Genomic DNA, 17,990 nt, shown 5'->3' on the forward strand with positions numbered 1-17,990 from the left:
ACACTTTGAAATTGAAATGAAATGAAATGAAAGGCCAATCAATCCCTGTGATAGTGCAACAGTTAGCTCACGAACATTGACATGTTTCATTCAAAAGATCAAAAATTTACCAAAACAAAAAAAAAAATTGTACATTAAAGAAAGAGATATATTGAGACAACAAGAAAAGAACACACAATAATAATAGTGCCAATGGCATAGTGAGTGAAAGTGTGTGAGTGGGAGTGTGCGGTTGCTTGGTCTACTCAAACTATTAATTATAGTCTCGTGGGTTTCAGCGTTATTTTTCAAACTTCCCCTTCATACCCGCGCTCAAAAGCACTAACCCAACCCAAGGATCCGTTGATTATTTTTAAAATTCCCATTCCCATTCCCATTTCCACATTTTTCTTGGACAGAGACATCCATCCGTCCAACTCCAACCATCCATCCATTTCTATCCACCTCAGTTTTCAACACCATTGCCTAACTAAAAAGAAAATTAAATTCATCTACAGTTTCAAACAAAATAAATTCCCAAACACCGTATACGCACGTTCTGTTACACTTTTCTTCTTTGATCCATCTAATTTTCGATCACCGCCCAGTTCTTGGCTCTTGTTTACACGTTTCTCGAGGCACGTAACAATTTTTTGTTTAGGATACGTTTTTTTCTTTTCGTATGGATTGGTGTCAGTGACATTAGTTCCTACTTCTTGTGTTTTTGCTTTTTCTTAAACTGAATCCTAAATTTTGGATTCTGTTAATGTTGTTGTGAAAAGTTCGCATCCGAGGCAAATGGCCTAAAGGGTTACCAGTAGTAGTAGTGTATTTCTCAAAAGGCCAACAGTGTATCGTTTCTTGTTTTTTGGGGTTGGGTGGCTTGAGCTGTTCCGTTTCCTTCTTTTGCTTCTGTAAAAGAGGAGAGAAAAGAGAGTGAAACAGTTCTCTCTTTTTGCCTTGGTCATTTTTCTTTTTTATATAATACACTCACCAAAAGACTACTTTAGCATGCGAGAGCGGGGGAGAAACGGCGCTGGACAAACAGTTTAGACGATGCAGAGTGTGAAGCGGAGGCCAAGTAGTAATACTGGTGCTACTGATGCAATTGCTACTAGTCAGCAACAACAGCAGCAGCAGCCAAAGCAGAAAGAAAGACATATTGTTTCTTGGTCCCAAGAGGTCTGTTTTTACTGTTTTTGATCCCATTTTTCAGTAAAAGTTCAATCCCGTTAACATGTTTTGATTTTCTGTTTATTGTATTGATTTTAATTGAATGGATGCGATTTGGTTGCAGGAGGATGATATATTGAGAGAGCAAATTAGAATCCATGGAACAGAAAAGTAGGGATTTTTGTTGGTTTTACTTTGTTTGAGGTGTAAAAGGTTTTTGATGACTGGTATTTGATTCTTAATACTTCCGCTTGTGGATGCAGTTGGGCGATCATTGCTTCGAAGTTCAAGGATAAAACAACCAGGCAATGCAGAAGAAGGTTGGCTGAGACTTGAGAAGAACCTTAAGATTTTAGGCATTTATTCAAGACACTGGGTACTCTTTTGGGGTTTTGGTTTGTGATGTTGATATGACAATAATGATGCAGGTGGTTCACTTATTTGAACTCTGATTTCAAGAAAGGTGGGTGGTCACCAGAAGAAGACCTGCTCTTGTGTGAGGTATGGTGACGCTCTCCAGGAGCTCTGATTTTGATGTTCGACTAATAATCATATTGGACTTCTGCTTTGATGCATTACTTCATGCCCTTTCCAGTTCTTATTCAAATTTTTGTTTTATTTTTGTCATTTTATTGATATTGTTTTTCTTCTACTCTCTCTGACTTTTTATATATGATGATAAATATTTCAATTTTTCCTCAAATGACATTAGATCTAAGATTTATTGCTAATTTCATCAATCTGATCCTTTTAATTTGGATGACAAATTCCCTTCTTATTGGATGGAGTGATCTGAAATTTTAGATGCCATGCAGGCACAGAAAATATTTGGCAACAGATGGACTGAAATTGCAAAAGTTGTTTCAGGCAGGTAAAGAGAGTTTGATTTACTGAAGAAGCTTTTTTTTTTTTTTTATTTGTATTTCTAAACAATTTAGTCTTGGTCATAAGGGTATTGACCAGTATGGTTCAATTCTGGTCTCTACAAACAGGACTGATAATGCCGTGAAGAACCGATTCTCTACCCTCTGTAAGAAGAGAGCAAAACGTGAAGCCTTAGCGAAAGAGAACAACACTTCATATATCAATTTGAACAATAAAAGAGTTATCTTTCCAAGTGGTCTCAGTACAAATGGCATATCAGAAGCTGCAGGACCCCTTAAGAAGATGAGGTAAAACTAGTGCAGTAATTTTCACATTTCTAGGTAAGCTTCCAACCACATTCTAATTACTAAGGCTCTGTTATTGTAATTTAGGAGAGCCCACATCCCTGATCCCACTGAGAGCTGCAACCGCGAAGAAGAGTTAGTTGGCGAATGCGCAACAAGTAGTCAGTTGCTTAGACCTCCATTTGCAGTACTAGCTCAAAACATACACAAAAGTGGAAGCAACTTGTCAACTCAGCAGCATGGCAATGATGTCAAAGAGGCTCCGACTGATGGTACATCCTAAAAGTCTTTACATTTATTTGGTAGTAGAAATCTATCGAATCAGTCAAGGTATTTCATGTATCACTACCAGAGGAAGGAAATGGATGGCTTGAAAGTGTATTGATCACCAAATTGAGTAGTTGAAATCAGAGAAACTAATCTTCTAACTCAGTCTTTTTAAATCTTCAAACAGCCAGCAATAACAAAATTCAAGGAACATTTCTCAAGAAGGATGATCCAAAGGTACTCGCATTGATGCAACAAGCTGAATTACTCAGCTCACTTGCTGCAAAAGTTAACGTAGACAGTACGGATCAGAGCCTTGAAAATGCCTGGAAGGTAGTTTGCATATCCAACTTTCAAATCACATCCCTCATCGAATAGATTTGTACGCTTTCTTAAAGTTTACTGACAAATAGTTCCTTAAGTGGGATAATCACATCTAAGTCCCTTTACCAAAGTTCTACTTGACCTCTTTAAAAAACCAAAGAAATTAATTCATGTTTGGTTTAAAATATGAAACATTGTATTTTCAGTAAAATCGTACCTAAGTGTTGAGAAACAAAGGTCTAAATGTGGACCTCAATCCCATGGAGACATCCACCATTGGCTTGAGCTGTGTAATTAAAGCAGATATGTATGTTATTTTGACAGCTTCTAACATGAGTATATGTGCGTTCAGGTTCTTCAGGACTTCTTGAACCAAAATAAAGAAAGTGATGAATTCTGCTTTAGAATTTCTGACATGGATGTTCAACTTGACATTCTCAAGGACTTGGTTGAGGATTTACAAGGTAGTTTTGAGGGCAATCAAGCATCATGGAGGTAAACAGACCAGGCCAATGGACTGTTACTTCAGATCTCTTTATCACCACCATGGTTTCTAAATTGTTGGTTGTGCAGGCAACCTGACTTATATGAAGAGTCCTCAGGCAGCTCTGAGTATAGTACTGGATCAACTCTGCCATCACATTTACCACTTGATAAAGTGGAGCAATGTCAATCTGAGCTATGTGCACCATATCAGGATGTCAGACCTGTATCACAATCAACTCATGCAGGTGATCAGCATCAGCTTGTTAAAGTTGAAAACACAATGTTAGGCAGTGAACCTACAGATAAAGGTATAAAGATGTTCATTATGCCCCTTCTGGACTAATCCTTTTCTATTCTAGTAGATTACAGAAGAATTTAACACTAGCTTTATCAGATGTCATGCCAGATTGTGATGAACTAAAAGCTGATGGTGTACTTGCTTGCGGGTTTTCAACTACAGAGTTCGGTTCCCCTCTTCAAGAGACTCCACTGTTCCGAACAATAGCAGCTACTATTCCCAGCCCAAAATTTTCAGAAAGTGTGAGTAGTCTGAAGTTTGTACATTGTCTTACTTTAAGTCAGTATTGCTGTAGTAGACCTGTATTAATTTACAGGAAGCAATTACTACCAACTGCAGTTACCAAATTTTGAAACATTAAATCTGCTAATTTATACAAAATTCAATATGACACCATGATATAACAATCAAAGCTGTCCCCATTAGCTTTCCAGTTTGAATAGTGAAAGAAAATTAAACTAGCTTACTTCTGATCAAAATCACTGAGTATGAGTTACCTACATCTTTATGCAATGAATTTCAACAAGTTACATGCACTTAGGTACTTTGAAAGCTGCACCTGAGGACCAATATGTTGTAACCTTGAGTCCCGCTAGTGTTTGTATCAGTAAAATTCTCTGAAGCAGACTTTAAAATCAACCTTCAGGAACTTTAGTTAAAAGGGAAAGGAAAGAGAACTGTTGTGCCTTTAGCTCTCGTTAGAGTACTGAATGTCTCCAGAGCAAACAGCTTATTACATTCACTTGAAAAGAGTCAATTACAGTGAAAATGATATGTTTTTTAATTTGACTTACCTTAAAAGGAAAGTACTTTGACCAGCAGGGTTTCTTGATCAGGATTTAGTGTAATTGCCTCAGAGTATTGAATAGATGCACAGTTGTTGTGTCTAGTTCTTGCTAATGTCAGAGATAAAATGAGGATCACGCAGAATTTGGAATTTCCTGGAGTTATTTAGGATACAATGTATGATATGTCTTTGTCACTTGCCCCTGATGGATACTATGTGGCGAGCATCTTCCATCCTTCTTGTTTGGTTTGTTAATGTAATGATTTGCTTAAAAAACATGGACTCATTACTCACAACATTCTAGAATAGGCTTTACTGTTTGTAGCCTGTAAGAAGCAAGATCCCATTTTACCCTTCTCTATTCATTTTGGTTTTCTTCTTTCACAAACTTAACTCCGCTTCACAGTTCTCCACATTATGATCAATCTCTAGCTGCATTTTACTGTTTATTTTCTTTTTAATAGTGTAAAGCATCAGATATTTTACCTATGAAAAATGCTAATTCACTGAGCAGTTTACTTTGACCATACAATATTTTCTTGTAGCGGAACAACTTTTAGCTTACATATATACAAACTTTTAATTCTCTTTTTCACGGATCATAAAGTTGATATTAAATTAAGAGGTATGTTCTGAAATCTGTTGTTTCTTTTCCATGAAATTCAAAGATGGATATTCCTTTTAATGTTTGGGGCTGTTCAGACTGAAAAAGTACAAATTACTAACTTTGTGCTAATCTGCTTCCACTGCATGTCTAATATTTTATCTGTGAGTATGATTTATTGCTAAAAGTAATAACTCCATGTGTTTTGCAGGAAAGGCATTTCCTATTGAGAGCACTCGGAATGGAGTCCACATCCTTAACTCCTAGCACCAATCCTTCACAACCTCCAGCCTGCAAAAGGGCTCTCCTTCAAAGCCTATGACCAATTTCACTGATCCATCTCCCTTGATTCAGAACCTCCATCACTGCTTATTTAGAGTTTTCAGCAAATGGAGCTTTTTACATTGACTTTTCAGCTCATTTTGCTTCCATAGCAGTCATATCGACCTGTGTTTTTGCAGAAGGCCTATGAGGTTCTGCTTTGCATTCTAGAATGTTACGGTACATTCTAGATTGCCCTATGCTTTTTTTTTTCTTTTTACTGAGTAAATCTATCTAATACTCACATAGACTTCCTGTGTGCTCGAGTATCGTGTCTAATTCTTTTGTGTGTTTTGGGACTCGAGTTTTGGTATTCGATGTTCCCATGAGTTTTGGCCTTGAAGATGCCAATTGTACAGAACATACAGTATAGTTCCCTAGTCATTATAGTGTAAGTAGAAAGCGGCACCTCGCCAGAATTACCCTCTATAGAGAAGTTTGACAACATAAGAGGAGAAAAAAAAAAGGAACAAAGGAGGTTCAACCAGTTGTATTGGACTCTTTGTTTTCAAGGTGTGCAGAGTATTCCAGAAGTTTTCTTGGTTTTATAGATTCTTTACTTTAGTTTTACTTGTAATGTGATCTATACTTACTGGAGTGGAGAATGCAGTTTGGTTCCCGTGCGCAGACATTTCTTCATGTCTATTATCTTGCTTCTGTAACAGAGAAGTTACAGCTAACGAAAGAAACCTGAAACAGATTAATGAATATAATTGGAAAAAATCGCCAATTGAGGTGGAAAAGTGCAATGCAGGAAGAACAAAATGTTGGCATAAGAGTAGGGTAAGAATTCTTACAAGATTCGTGCATATTTCTAGCCATGACATGAGAAATTTCTCCTCTCTCCCTCGTTCTCTCTGTGAAAGCTTCTGAAAGTCTCTGATGCAGGGACGGGGAAATCTAGTGGGGAAGAGGGGGTCTGAGGAAGTCTGTTATTTAACTTGGTCAGCGGTTGTTGGTGGTGGACAAACGCGATCATGATCAAAAGCAAAAGGTACTGGTAAAAGAGGGAGGGAACCCTGTACAAATTAAAGTTGAGCAAAGCACTGGCAGTCACTCACCTCAAAATCCACCTTAAGCTTTCAAGGACTTAATTTGACCTCAAATGACCACTTCAAAGATGCAGATTGGAAGGATAAACCAGTAAATACGAGTCTTTTCAACACCACCGACTTCTTTCGAGCAAGTTTACATGATTAGATCTTTACTCATTGAACAATTTTGAGTAAGTGCAAAGATTACTGCAGGTCCACCATGTTTCCACCCAATATCTTAATAATTTATGTGTTCATCCAAGCTTTCTTCTGGTAAATGAAACATGAGGTTTTGTTGCTTAAATTAGTTTTGAATGGCCATTATCTATGCATGGTAGGCCAATATTGGGTTCAAATTTTAGTGCTCACTCTTAGCAACTTGCCTAAAAATTACTAATTTTGTATTGCTCATTTTATAGCTTTCAATTTAGCCTACAAAAACAAGACATGGAAGAGGGGCCGACCTCCTAAGCAAGAAAACAAAAGTGAAACACAACCATGATCTAGCGAATTGGATTTTTCAACTTCTGAGTAACGTGAATTCCTCCATGCTTAGTCAATGTAATAATACTCCTGATTCTGTACCAGTGATGCAGGTAAGGGAAGACAACAGAATTGCTTCGCCTATTTTTGCTGGCATTTTGAGGATCAACCACATTAAAACATTAAATTGTTACGATATCCCAATCCAATCAATCACATCCATGGTTCAAAGACTCGACCGAGTCGTCACCAGAACAGAGCTTTCCGTTCCGATACTGCGATAAGATGATTCCGAGATAATGAATCGCCGAGAACTCGATCGAGTCACTGAGAACTCGGTCGAAACGTCTCCGAGACGGATAGAAACAGCCAAATCGCCTCGAGTCATTCCGAATCAACTCAAATTTTTATTATTTTTATTTATCATATTTTTTTTTACAATTTGTAGAATATTAAATATTTCAAAAATTTACATCTTGCCGAAATCACGACCGATATGTTAATACCGATGTAAAACAGTCCGAGTCACGACCACCACCGCAACTTTGAACCATGATCACGTCCACCGATTTAGACATGAATTGCACAGAGACTAATCATGCCACTATCATGCGAATCAACTAAAGACCAGCTTACCCGTGAGAGAATCATCGAATTCTGTTGTAATGTAACAGAACACCTACGATGCAGAATTCGAAAACTACGTGAAAATAAAGCGGCAGGTGGCTTTCTCAAAGATTATACAGTGCCGTCCATCTGCTCATCTTGGCAAAAGAAACCGCTTAATGGCCACACCCTTTTTTGCCTTGATTTTTTGCTAGAAAATCGATGACAGAAGAATAAAAGGTTTGTCCAAGGATTCAGCATGAATTCATCGTTTCCTGCCCTCCATCTGCCCTTTTGCATCTCAATTTGAACAGGGGATTCTTGCAAGTTGCCATTCTATCAACTTATATCAAGCTCACGGAAGGGAAGAGAAAGGAACGAAGTATAAGCAACTAGTAGTCTTATCATGATTATTGCAAGTCAAGAGGTATGGGAGTTTAGCCTTATCATGATTATTGCGAGTCAAGAAGTATGGAAGTCGGTCATAATTAACAATTAAGAGCCAAATCGAGCTAGAGCCAAAAATTCTATATTAATAATCATACTATTCCAATACATTCTCTTTGCTGCAAGCGCATTCAGTTAGCCTTGCGCTTACACCAGCACTATATGCGAAGGAAAAAAAAAAAAGGCGAGCGCTTTTACACCACATACTATATGAAATTTTTTTTTAAAAAAAAGGAAAAAAAAAACTACTTCTTAAATCCAAAATGAGAGCCATGGTTACATGGACTTCTTTTTCTTCTGCATCCTCTGCAATTTCCTCCACTTCAGATAAATCTGGTACGCTAATCCAGAGAAAACCATGATGACACTTCCCCATTGTTTTGTAGACATTGGATTGCCACTGAGCACTGAAGACACCACAATGCTCACAAACTTGCGGGTAGTGGTAATAGTTGTGTTAGTTAGGGAACCAAATCGACTAATGGTTAGAAAGATAAAATTCTGGCCTACTGCACCACAAAGACAGTAGAGCAAAATGTCCCAGGCCACTTCCGGATGCTGCTGGCAGAATTTAACTGCCTCGTATCCACTAGCTTGTGGCCAACCAAACATGAAGATGACGTTGTAAATTGTACCCCATAAATTCATTCCCAGCATGATATCCCAAGCAGTTGTCTTAGGGTACCTGAACCAAAATAGGCACAGTTAGATGTGGAGTTATGGACAAGCGGCTGATCGATATCGGGCACAGGAAAAAGAGACAAAATTTTGGGATGCCACGTTAGTAAGTGTTCTATTTTCTCTGAAACATGATGTATGAAAATGATCAGTTAATACGGGAAAGTCCATCCTGTGTGGCTTTCTTTGTACTTATAGGTAGTCCTTTTAGAAAGTGCTCCTTGAGCGAGGAGTACTATGCAACAGTGGAACACAACAAACATAATAGGATATGATGTCAAAACATGAATATGATTTCTTTCAAAATACTCTCTATGATCGAGTTGTTTTATAAATGCAAAACTTTGAGAAAGATATGCAAGTATTCTGCCCAAGGAACAACAGACTTTCACACCAAATACCTTGCTGTAATGGAGTCCTGAGTTGCGTTGGTGAATCCATCAAAAGCAAGATTCAGAAAGCATAGACCATAACCAAGTCCAGGATTAGGATGTGCCAGCTTGCTGATAGATTTTGAGCTAGGCTGTAACCAGGAAAATTAAATGTGAAGGGCAGGTTGTCAACGCAAACTCATTCAATGTATGCATCTACCAAGATGGAGAGAGGAGAAGAGAAAGCAGGGCAATTTAATACCAATTTCTGTGTCAAACACTCACCTTTGAAAGAGCAAACATTGATACTCCACCAGCAACAAGTAGTGTACAAAAATATTCAGGAAATGTATATCTTATGCCATAAACTAGTGTACCCATCAGCATCACTGCATAAAGACATGTCCAGATTTAATTAAAAATAAAAAAGAAAAAAGAAAACTTCAAAAGACTACTGGTTCTTCTCAAATGTACTCATTATGCCTATCAGCCTACACAAAGAAAAGTTTTGCTCCTGTTGATGCGCATGACCATACAAGGCTTACTTTTAGCACCAATGGCCATCAATTCATCATCAAAATGGTTTATAGGAAACTAAATTAATAAAAATACATGTGCCCATTAATGTTGACAACCAAGGGGGAAAAAATACAAAATTCCCAACTGGAAAAATTTGCCAATGCCCACTTCAAAACTGAAGCTTCAGATTGTCAAAATGTATGTGGCACAATAAAAAAATGTAGTACTTTTCCTCTAATTCAAGTGAAACCCTGCATCCCAAATGCAAAAGAAAGAAAGGGACAAAGACAATAAATTTTCAGAGATCCCTTCCCTGTTCCACTAGCATGCCCCTGACGTGTCATCTAAAAGGTTTTGAACAAATGTTTTCAGCAGAATACAGATTTCAGTATTATAATGAATGCAGCCCACCTGGAATCATTTTGGAGGATTTAGCCAGGACCTGCAAACAATAACAAATTGCATAAGCACAAAATACCCTTCGTCCTTGTAATTTAGAAACACGAACATGCAATTTGATTCAAAAGCTAATATTTTATCATGTTCAAATCTATCCTATCTATAAAAACCATTGGAAGAAAAGCCTATCATGTAAACAAACTTCCAGTCATTTGGAAATACTTTTCTTGGTAGCCTTTTTATGCAACCACTGTAATGATTTTATAAACACATCAAATTCAGAGTATTGTCCACATAAATGGTGAATTCGCAATTAAAAAATCATTCAAAGATATCCAGATTTGCAATGTTATCAGAATAGGAGTGACCAGAATGCAAATGTGCTTAAACAAGTTACGAAATTATTAGCCAGGACCTGCAAACAATAACAAATTGCATAAGCACAAAATACCCTTCGTCCTTGTAATTTAGAAACACGAACATGCAATTTGATTCAAAAGCTAATATTTTATCATGTTCAAATCTATCCTATCTATAAAAACCATTGGAAGAAAAGCCTATCATGTAAACAAACTTCCAGTCATTTGGAAATACTTTTCTTGGTAGCCTTTTTATGCAACCACTGTAATGATTTTATAAACACATCAAATTCAGAGTATTGTCCACATAAATGGTGAATTCGCAATTAAAAAATCATTCAAAGATATCCAGATTTGCAATGTTATCAGAATAGGAGTGACCAGAATGCAAATGTGCTTAAACAAGTTACGAAATTATTAAGATGTACAAAACTGTATCAAAGCATGGGATCAGATAAGGTGGATACCAATCAAGTTTAGACATTCATGGTTCAGAATAAAGTATGAAAGGAAGCATCACACATTCTCTCCATGAAAAACCAAAATTACCTGACCAGGGTAGCTGATATACTTCAATGCTTCAATGCCCATAGCTGGTCCAATTGTATTTGTAACTCCAGCACTCCAGAATGTCCACCAGGGAGCACCATCTCTCTTGCCGTTGGACCAAATCTTTATCACTAAATAATCAGAAAAGTAAATCTGATTACTTTACTGTTCATCAACTATCAAAATATTCCACAATTTCCAACAGATAATTGTAATTTAAAAGCTTACTTATAAAGGACCATATCAAACAAACTAAATTCTGTGCCAAGTTGAGGAAAGCCAAGTGCTCGAACCTCTTCTTATCCGGCCCAAATCGCTTGGTTGATCTAAAACAGAATATTGACCAAAATCAACAACAATAATACACTAACAAAGCTCTCATGAATAATTACTTCAGCATCTAAAGTAGCATAGAACACCACAGAGTAAATGCACGTATGCTACTGCTTGTGCAGTCAACCCAACAATGTGTGAGAAATATTCCATCTGATATCCATCTGTAGAGTGGCATTTAGCCAGACTGATATCCATCAGTAGAGTTCCTAACTTTATGCGAGACCTTAATCTCTTACCATTAATTACTTTGTTACACTGAATTTCCTTTATTTGTATGTCTTGACGCATATGTAACTTCAAGTACCAGATTATGAAAGCAGAATCGATGCACTCCTAAAGTTCCTAACATTTTCACGAAATTCTACGAAAATTAAGGAGGTCAAGGATATCTTTAGACCTTAATGTATATCTTCGAGTACCAAAGATCACGCCATTTTACTATCATCTTCAAAATGCCATATTTTTCCAGTTACATATATCTGATTAAATGTTCCTAAAATGAATTCTCACAAATTTTTACTACGTCCTATAATAAACGAACTTAACAGAAGTACGAATTCGTATCACAAAATTTCAACCATAAAACAGGGCTAAGGAAATGTAGAATGCTTACACAGTCTCTTGGAGGACGCCTTGATAGATATACGCACACCAAATTCCGGCGACGCAGAAGGCCAGGAGAAATACGCGGTGGAGTCCGGCGCCATGAGACTCCATTATTAGTCAATTTGTCGAATCACTAGTAAAGTTTCCTCAACTTCGCCGGAAATAACAGATCCGGCGTGCCACGTCTACTGTCTGGCGACTTCTTCGACGATCATGCAAATTCGAACAGAATTTATACCCAAATTTTGATTTTTTCGAGTTTCTCTTTTATACTTATACTTAACTGGGAAAAAAAAATGGAGCGAAACGACGATTTGTCTTGCGGATTGTCGTTTGAGGAATTTATATGAAGGGAAGGGTGTGGGGTCAAAAATCTACGTTGAACTCACACGTGGAAGCATATTATTGGGCTTTGAAAGTCCATGCTGAGATCTAATTGGCTGAAGTGACACAATGCAACGCTGCACGGGAATTGGAAGTCGGACCTCCGACCCCTTTTTTTTTGTTCAGGTTTTTGCCCCTTCTCCTTTTTTTTTTTCCTGGAATTTTCAGGCAAGTTGCCTTTTTATTTCCCCTTCCTTTAGGATATTACTTTTAACTATTTTTCTTAGACGCTCAATTGCCAACTAGGCAATTACTATTTTTCTAACCAAAAACCTTTAAGCGTGTTTAGATTACTAAAATTATTTCATATAATATTTCGCTTTGCATCGTAAACATATTTTTCAATTCATATTTTTATATTTTTAATTATCTTTTTATCTTATATACATCACATCACAAAAAATATTATAATAATTATTTCAAATAATACTCTGTCCAAACACATTCAGTGTTTTTTTTTTTTTTTAGGGAGAGAAAAATAAGGACGTCAAGTAAGTTGGGCCAATTTAAGCCTAAGGTTTTGGATTTAACAAGTGCAAATATAGCATCTGTACATTTCCTTTTATTGGGATATGAATCAGTCCTCCAAACAATGGGCTAATGGAAAGCTACTAGTGGCCCAGTCCATACAGCCGTCATTCCAATTTCCAAATTAAAAAAAAAAAAAAACCACCCTTGCCAGGAAGTAGATCATGATTGAGTCGAGCTAGGTAGCTGATTTGATTCCCAAGCTATTTCCCTCTGTTTTTTTTTAAAAATATATAATGTTTCAGGTCTCTCTTTAATTTTAAAAAAAGTTTAAAAATATCGTGATTTTTAATCACTCCTTAAAAAGAAAGGAAAAAATTACTTGCAAAATAAAAAGTCTAGTGTTTTTTTTTTTTTTTCCGGTTTGGTTTCGCGAACAATGACAGCAGTGCTTATCCCAGCTCTTAGACTGCGCTTCCTTGGAATTTTCAATTTTGTGTTGGACGGAAAGAGGCCGCATCCAACACTACTGCGAGTTAAAAGAGAGAACAAATCCTTCCTGCTGAGTTACTCATGCCATAATCGGTGGGTGGACGTGGATCCAAAACTATGAGGGAAGAGCAGACCTCTGTTCTAAAATTTTGTCAAGTTCACAGAATTATGCTCTAAAAAGTAAATCGAATTTGTTTCAAGCATCGAGTTTGAAGCGTCTTCTTTTTTTTTTTTTTTATAAATATTTTAACTTTGACGTTAAAGACAATAGGGAACAAATCATGGAGGATTTTCCAAACCGTACAATAGTGCATGTTTATGATTTTCATGTGATTTTTAATATCGAATCAAGTTTGAGTTGCCAACGTGTTACATGATCATTTGCTTAATACAGCCAATTATCATGAAGTTACGTGGTAGAGTTAGATATGAGTGGCAGTACTAAATTTTGCATTCCACTAACCTTTCTTTTTCCACCATCTAATTGGTTGGTTTCCACTTAATAATTTCTACATCAACAAAGCATATGTTTGTTAGTCAACTGAAGCTTCTTAATACTACATGGTATGAGGCAATTTTGTGGTATCTTTCGGAGTCCGCGTGCTTTCACATCGATCTTTTCAGAGGTTTTAGTTTAGGATGCCCCATACGGCACTAGTAGTCTCAAGTGGACTCGGCAAATATGCCAAACGCAGAGAATTTAAAAATTAGAGTCCACCCCTTCTTCTCCCCCCCCTCCTTACTCTTCATATCAACTCATTAAACTTCATCTTCTTCTTGGCTCCATGCAGACCGTTTCTACGGCATCTGGCCCAGTTTCAAACAAGTCTTATATAAGCGAGTATATGTAATGTGTCACAAAACAACCAAGTCAAACCATGCACAGAGCTTAATATTTCTGAAGGACTGGTATAGTGTGAATAGGGTTCAGAGTGATCGGAAATTTGTTGGTTTACTAGTCTCTATTAATTTATGAATTCTAATAGTATTTGTGTTTGAGACACTGCTCACTGTAATTTTGACAGTTATAGATATCTATAAAATTTTCTCAAATAAAAAAAAATGCCTATAATATAAGAATACCGAAATAGAATCACAGTTAATTTGAGAAAGTTCGCAGTTAAAGAGTAGGTCTTATAACTTCGACAATTATAAGATGCAAAGTGTTCCTGTTTCCTCATTTTTATTACTTGTTTGGACAGCCATTTTTCAAAGAAAAATTGCTACGTTTTCCATGAATACATTTTCCAATCACCTTTTTACCTCACATATATCAAATTGCTACAGTAATTTTTCTACAGAAAATCTAGAAAAATGCAACCCATTTGTTCTCATGCGTCCACCAAGCCCTTTGTATTAAAGGAAAAGAATTAGTCCACGATAATATGATAATCTTCTTCTTCGACTGCTGCTGTCTTTTGGAATCTTTTGGGAAAAGAATTAATTTTTCAACGCTGAGGGAAGTAGACGTACAAATTTTACTTGAGCAGTTAGTCTCAGTTGGATTCTCATCTGTAAACGAATCAAGCCACTTGCGAACTGATCAAAACTTAATTCAAACTAGGTCAACATCGAACTCGAGTGGAATTTGAGTCGATCAAGTTGAATATAAAGAAGCTCAGTTGGTTAGCTCACGAGTCGATTCAATTATATATATCTAATATTTTAATTAATTATTAAGAAAAATAAATATTTTATTCAATTTTTAAAAAATAAAATAATTACTTTTTATTTTTCAAAGTATCTAAAAGACTCGAGTTCGAGATCGACTTCAAACTTTATCAAATTGAGTTGCGGATCGACTCGACTAAATCAAAATTTGACTTGATTTGACTCGACTCGTTTGCACTTTTATATATAGTAAAGTGATATGGTTAAGTTTTTCCTTTAAAAAGACTCGAACTGCTGAACCTATTATATTGGATGTAACGTTCGACTGGAACTAGAAGTGCTGGAGAAACATCGCCCTTAACCCCTCTTCAAGCTAACGTCACGGCTGAGCTGTTTTGAATCTAATCACTTGGAATTTTTATCATCAAATACTGCCAAAAGAAACTTTTACATTCTTATGTACAGAGACAAATAACCGTGAGAAGTATATATACCGCAAGTAGTGATTATCTTTATGTTCTTTATCCATGATTATTGAGTCAAGCAGCAAGGAGTTTATATCCCTTAAATAAGGCAAATCACTCTCGGAAGCTACTCATGGTGCTCGACTCTGAATTAGTGGAGTCTAATATGATCACCAGACATCGACGGTTTTACCATTAAAAATTTTTAAAAAAAATTCTTCATGTTAAATTTTTTTTTTTTGCAGGAATCAGCAATATAGAAATACTCCCTCCGTCCCATTTTGATAGTCCTGTTTCTTTTTTCACACATTTTAAGAAAAAGTAGTTAACTTTGTTGGAAAAGTAAATTTAGATTGTTATTTTCCTAAAATACCCTCACATTAAATATGGTACAACTTTATGGGAACTTGAATTGATGGTAAAAAAAGAATCAACTCTCATTAAATGGGGTAGGTTTATAGTAACAACTACTTACATTGAATAAGGGTATTTTAGGAAAATTAAAATACAACTACATTCTTCAATTGGAAAGTGGACTACAATTTGGGACAGATGAAAAAGGAATACATGACTATCAAAGTGGGACGGAGGGAGTATGTGATTAACTAAATAGCATGCAGCAGACTAAGGATGTTATGTCATTTCTACGAAATTAATTTGCATTTTTTGATTCCCTTTGACCATAATAGTGACTCCAATCAGAGCATAAAGTTAGTGCACTCCGATGTGTAGTAGTATTAATTTATGCTACTAGGTAGCTAGATTCGTATAATTCTTGATTTGGTCCATACATTAAAAACCATTTGCCTAGTCATCCAAATTCGAGACGAAGTCAACCATGAATACAACCAGCCAGGCTCCTGTATCCATAACATCATAAAGGCAAAGCTTTAAGGGCATAAGCCAACTAAAACTCAAAAATAAATTCTAGAACAGGAATCTAAATAGGAGTATCTGTTTAAGATTGCGTTACTAACAGGTGGAGACTTCAATTTTTGTTACCTTTTGGGGTAAATAAATTTAGGAGACTTCAATCACCATCTTAGACTTAGAGCATCTGGGTTCAAGAGCATATCAACAGGAAAATGGCTCAAGAAGTAAATCAAGCAGGGAAAGACGGACCCAAGTGCAGAAATGCAAATTGGAAAACTGAAGACAAAAAGGTTTGGAAAAAAGTGCAATAGGCAAATGCCTTTGACTTTGGGGCTGCGCTGATGCAAATTAAAATAAATTGCTGTCTGTTGGTAAATTCTTGACGGGTGAACTTTGTTCAACAACAGAGGAATGATTGCCTTTCTTTATAGGTGTATCATACACATAAAAGCTATCCTAATTTGACTAGAAAAATCTCTTCTTTTTTCTTTTTTTTTTTTTTGAAAGAACTAGCAAAATCTTTAGAGTTTAGAGATGAAAGTATACATATTATCGTACGACGTCTAAGTAAAATATTCTGTGGGATTAGCCTCTTTATGAGCGAATTTAACTTCAAATAATAGGTTTAAAGAATTTTTTTTTTCACTGAAAAGTGACCTGTAATGTGAATACATTAATTGCAAAAATATCTCGTGTGTTGATATATTGACTTTCGAGCTTCTAACTATTTCAAGGGTGAAATTATTTTGAGCCACAGTCGATATCTGATATTGACTTTCAAGCCTCAGATTACCAATTTAATTTGGTAAGCGGACATGATGGTAAAAGTAAACGGAAAGAATAAAATGTGTTTGACATGAAATTGATAAGAAGGAAGGGTGATACTGCTGCTTATGAGCGTCAATAATGGCACGCCAATACTAAATTGGTCCTCTTCTTGAAGAACTCTACAAGCTACTAGAGATAACTAGTAGCAAATGAGAGTCTTCTTGCTCTTTTTCGAAGCTAACTCTGCAAGAATAAATGCATTATTCTGGAAATCACCACTAGTACAAAGTCTAAACCCTTTTGACTGGATCAAACCCAGGCTACGTGAGGATAATCTGATTTAAGGGCCTCTATTTTGCAATTCTTTTCATTGCATCCTCCTGTAACATACGAAATTTGAGTTTCAAATTCAAATTCGAATTATGTATCATGTATCTAATGGTAAAAATATATACACTGTCAGTAGATAGAAAAATAATCCAAACTTATATACTATACATGTAAATGAACATTTTATTCAACTGTGTGTTCTATCATACGTCTTGAGCTTCTGAGCTCAAAATCAATCTTAACCATTTAAAATCCAAACAAGGCAATATTAATAATCAACCCCACCTGACAATTACTACTACTAACTTTTGATAATTACCGAGGCCTGGTTGTAGATTAATGTGCTGAGTACATTTACACCATCTTGACCGGGTGAGAATGCGTTTGTTCGGCCTCTTTGACATGGGCAAGATGATGTAGATGAGATGTCAGCATCATCTTGGCACCCTTTTTTTTTTTGTTTTTGTTTTGTGGGTGGCAAAGAGTAGCAGCATCTTGACTTGACTTTTTGTGCGCCCCTCTATCCGCCGTACACAGCAGCTGGACCACATTATTGATTGTACACAAGAATATAACCGGACAATTCTAAACTTCGCTACTTTCCAGAAACAAATTAAAGCAGTAATCATTTTGTTTTCTTTTTGGTAATAATTCGCAAATAAAAAAGAACTACTACCACATTTAAAATCCAATTGATATATGCCACCACAACATTCACGATTGAAAGAGGCAAATTTAACAATCGCTTAAATTTTCATTTTTTTTAATAAAAATTTAGAAGGGATGATGGCGTACAGTCAATGCA

General features: G+C 36.2%; 2 protein-coding genes and 1 long non-coding RNA gene across 3 annotated transcripts; 1 reads left to right on the forward strand and 2 right to left on the reverse strand.

Annotated features, from left to right (window-relative positions):
- The first annotated feature begins 403 nt into the window (after positions 1 to 403).
- On the forward strand, positions 404 to 5,958 carry LOC113754169 (transcription factor MYB124). The gene is made up of 12 exons (XM_027298523.1): positions 404 to 1,161; positions 1,277 to 1,323; positions 1,416 to 1,472; positions 1,581 to 1,653; positions 1,968 to 2,023; positions 2,145 to 2,324; positions 2,409 to 2,593; positions 2,776 to 2,921; positions 3,265 to 3,407; positions 3,486 to 3,706; positions 3,793 to 3,938; positions 5,299 to 5,958. The coding sequence occupies exons 1-12, from the start codon at positions 1,036 to 1,038 to the stop codon at positions 5,407 to 5,409; spliced, it is 1,491 nt and encodes a 496-aa protein (XP_027154324.1). The 5' UTR covers positions 404 to 1,035; the 3' UTR covers positions 5,410 to 5,958.
- On the reverse strand, positions 5,612 to 6,521 carry LOC113754171. The gene is made up of 2 exons (XR_003465140.1): positions 6,206 to 6,521; positions 5,612 to 6,098 (listed from the first exon to the last, which is right to left on the reverse strand). It is a non-coding gene; the product is annotated as an uncharacterized LOC113754171 (long non-coding RNA).
- Positions 6,522 to 8,026: 1,505 nt separating this feature from the next.
- On the reverse strand, positions 8,027 to 12,096 carry LOC113753425 (UDP-galactose/UDP-glucose transporter 3). Its single transcript, XM_027297569.1, has 7 exons — positions 11,803 to 12,096; positions 11,082 to 11,179; positions 10,854 to 10,984; positions 9,958 to 9,988; positions 9,313 to 9,416; positions 9,058 to 9,179; positions 8,027 to 8,663 (listed from the first exon to the last, which is right to left on the reverse strand). The coding sequence occupies exons 1-7, from the start codon at positions 11,904 to 11,906 to the stop codon at positions 8,255 to 8,257; spliced, it is 999 nt and encodes a 332-aa protein (XP_027153370.1). The 5' UTR covers positions 11,907 to 12,096; the 3' UTR covers positions 8,027 to 8,254.
- Positions 12,097 to 17,990: the final 5,894 nt, after the last annotated feature.

This window comes from Coffea eugenioides, chromosome 11 (genome assembly GCF_003713205.1).
Source record: "Coffea eugenioides isolate CCC68of chromosome 11, Ceug_1.0, whole genome shotgun sequence".
Lineage (NCBI taxonomy): Eukaryota > Viridiplantae > Streptophyta > Magnoliopsida > Gentianales > Rubiaceae > Coffea > Coffea eugenioides.

Coding starts and splice junctions, on each gene's coding strand:
- LOC113754169 (XM_027298523.1), top strand. CDS start 1,036: ATGCAGAGTGTGAAGCGGAGGCCAAGTAGTAATACTGGTGCTACTGAT. Junction 2,024..2,144: donor GCAAAAGTTGTTTCAGGCAG/GTAAAGAGAGTT, acceptor CTCTACAAACAG/GACTGATAATGCCGTGAAGA. Junction 3,939..5,298: donor GCCCAAAATTTTCAGAAAGT/GTGAGTAGTCTG, acceptor TGTGTTTTGCAG/GAAAGGCATTTCCTATTGAG.
- LOC113753425 (XM_027297569.1), bottom strand. CDS start 11,906: ATGGAGTCTCATGGCGCCGGACTCCACCGCGTATTTCTCCTGGCCTTC. Junction 9,989..10,853: donor ATATCAGCTACCCTGGTCAG/GTAATTTTGGTT, acceptor TATTGTTTGCAG/GTCCTGGCTAAATCCTCCAA. Junction 9,180..9,312: donor CAATGTTTGCTCTTTCAAAG/GTGAGTGTTTGA, acceptor TCCTGGTTACAG/CCTAGCTCAAAATCTATCAG.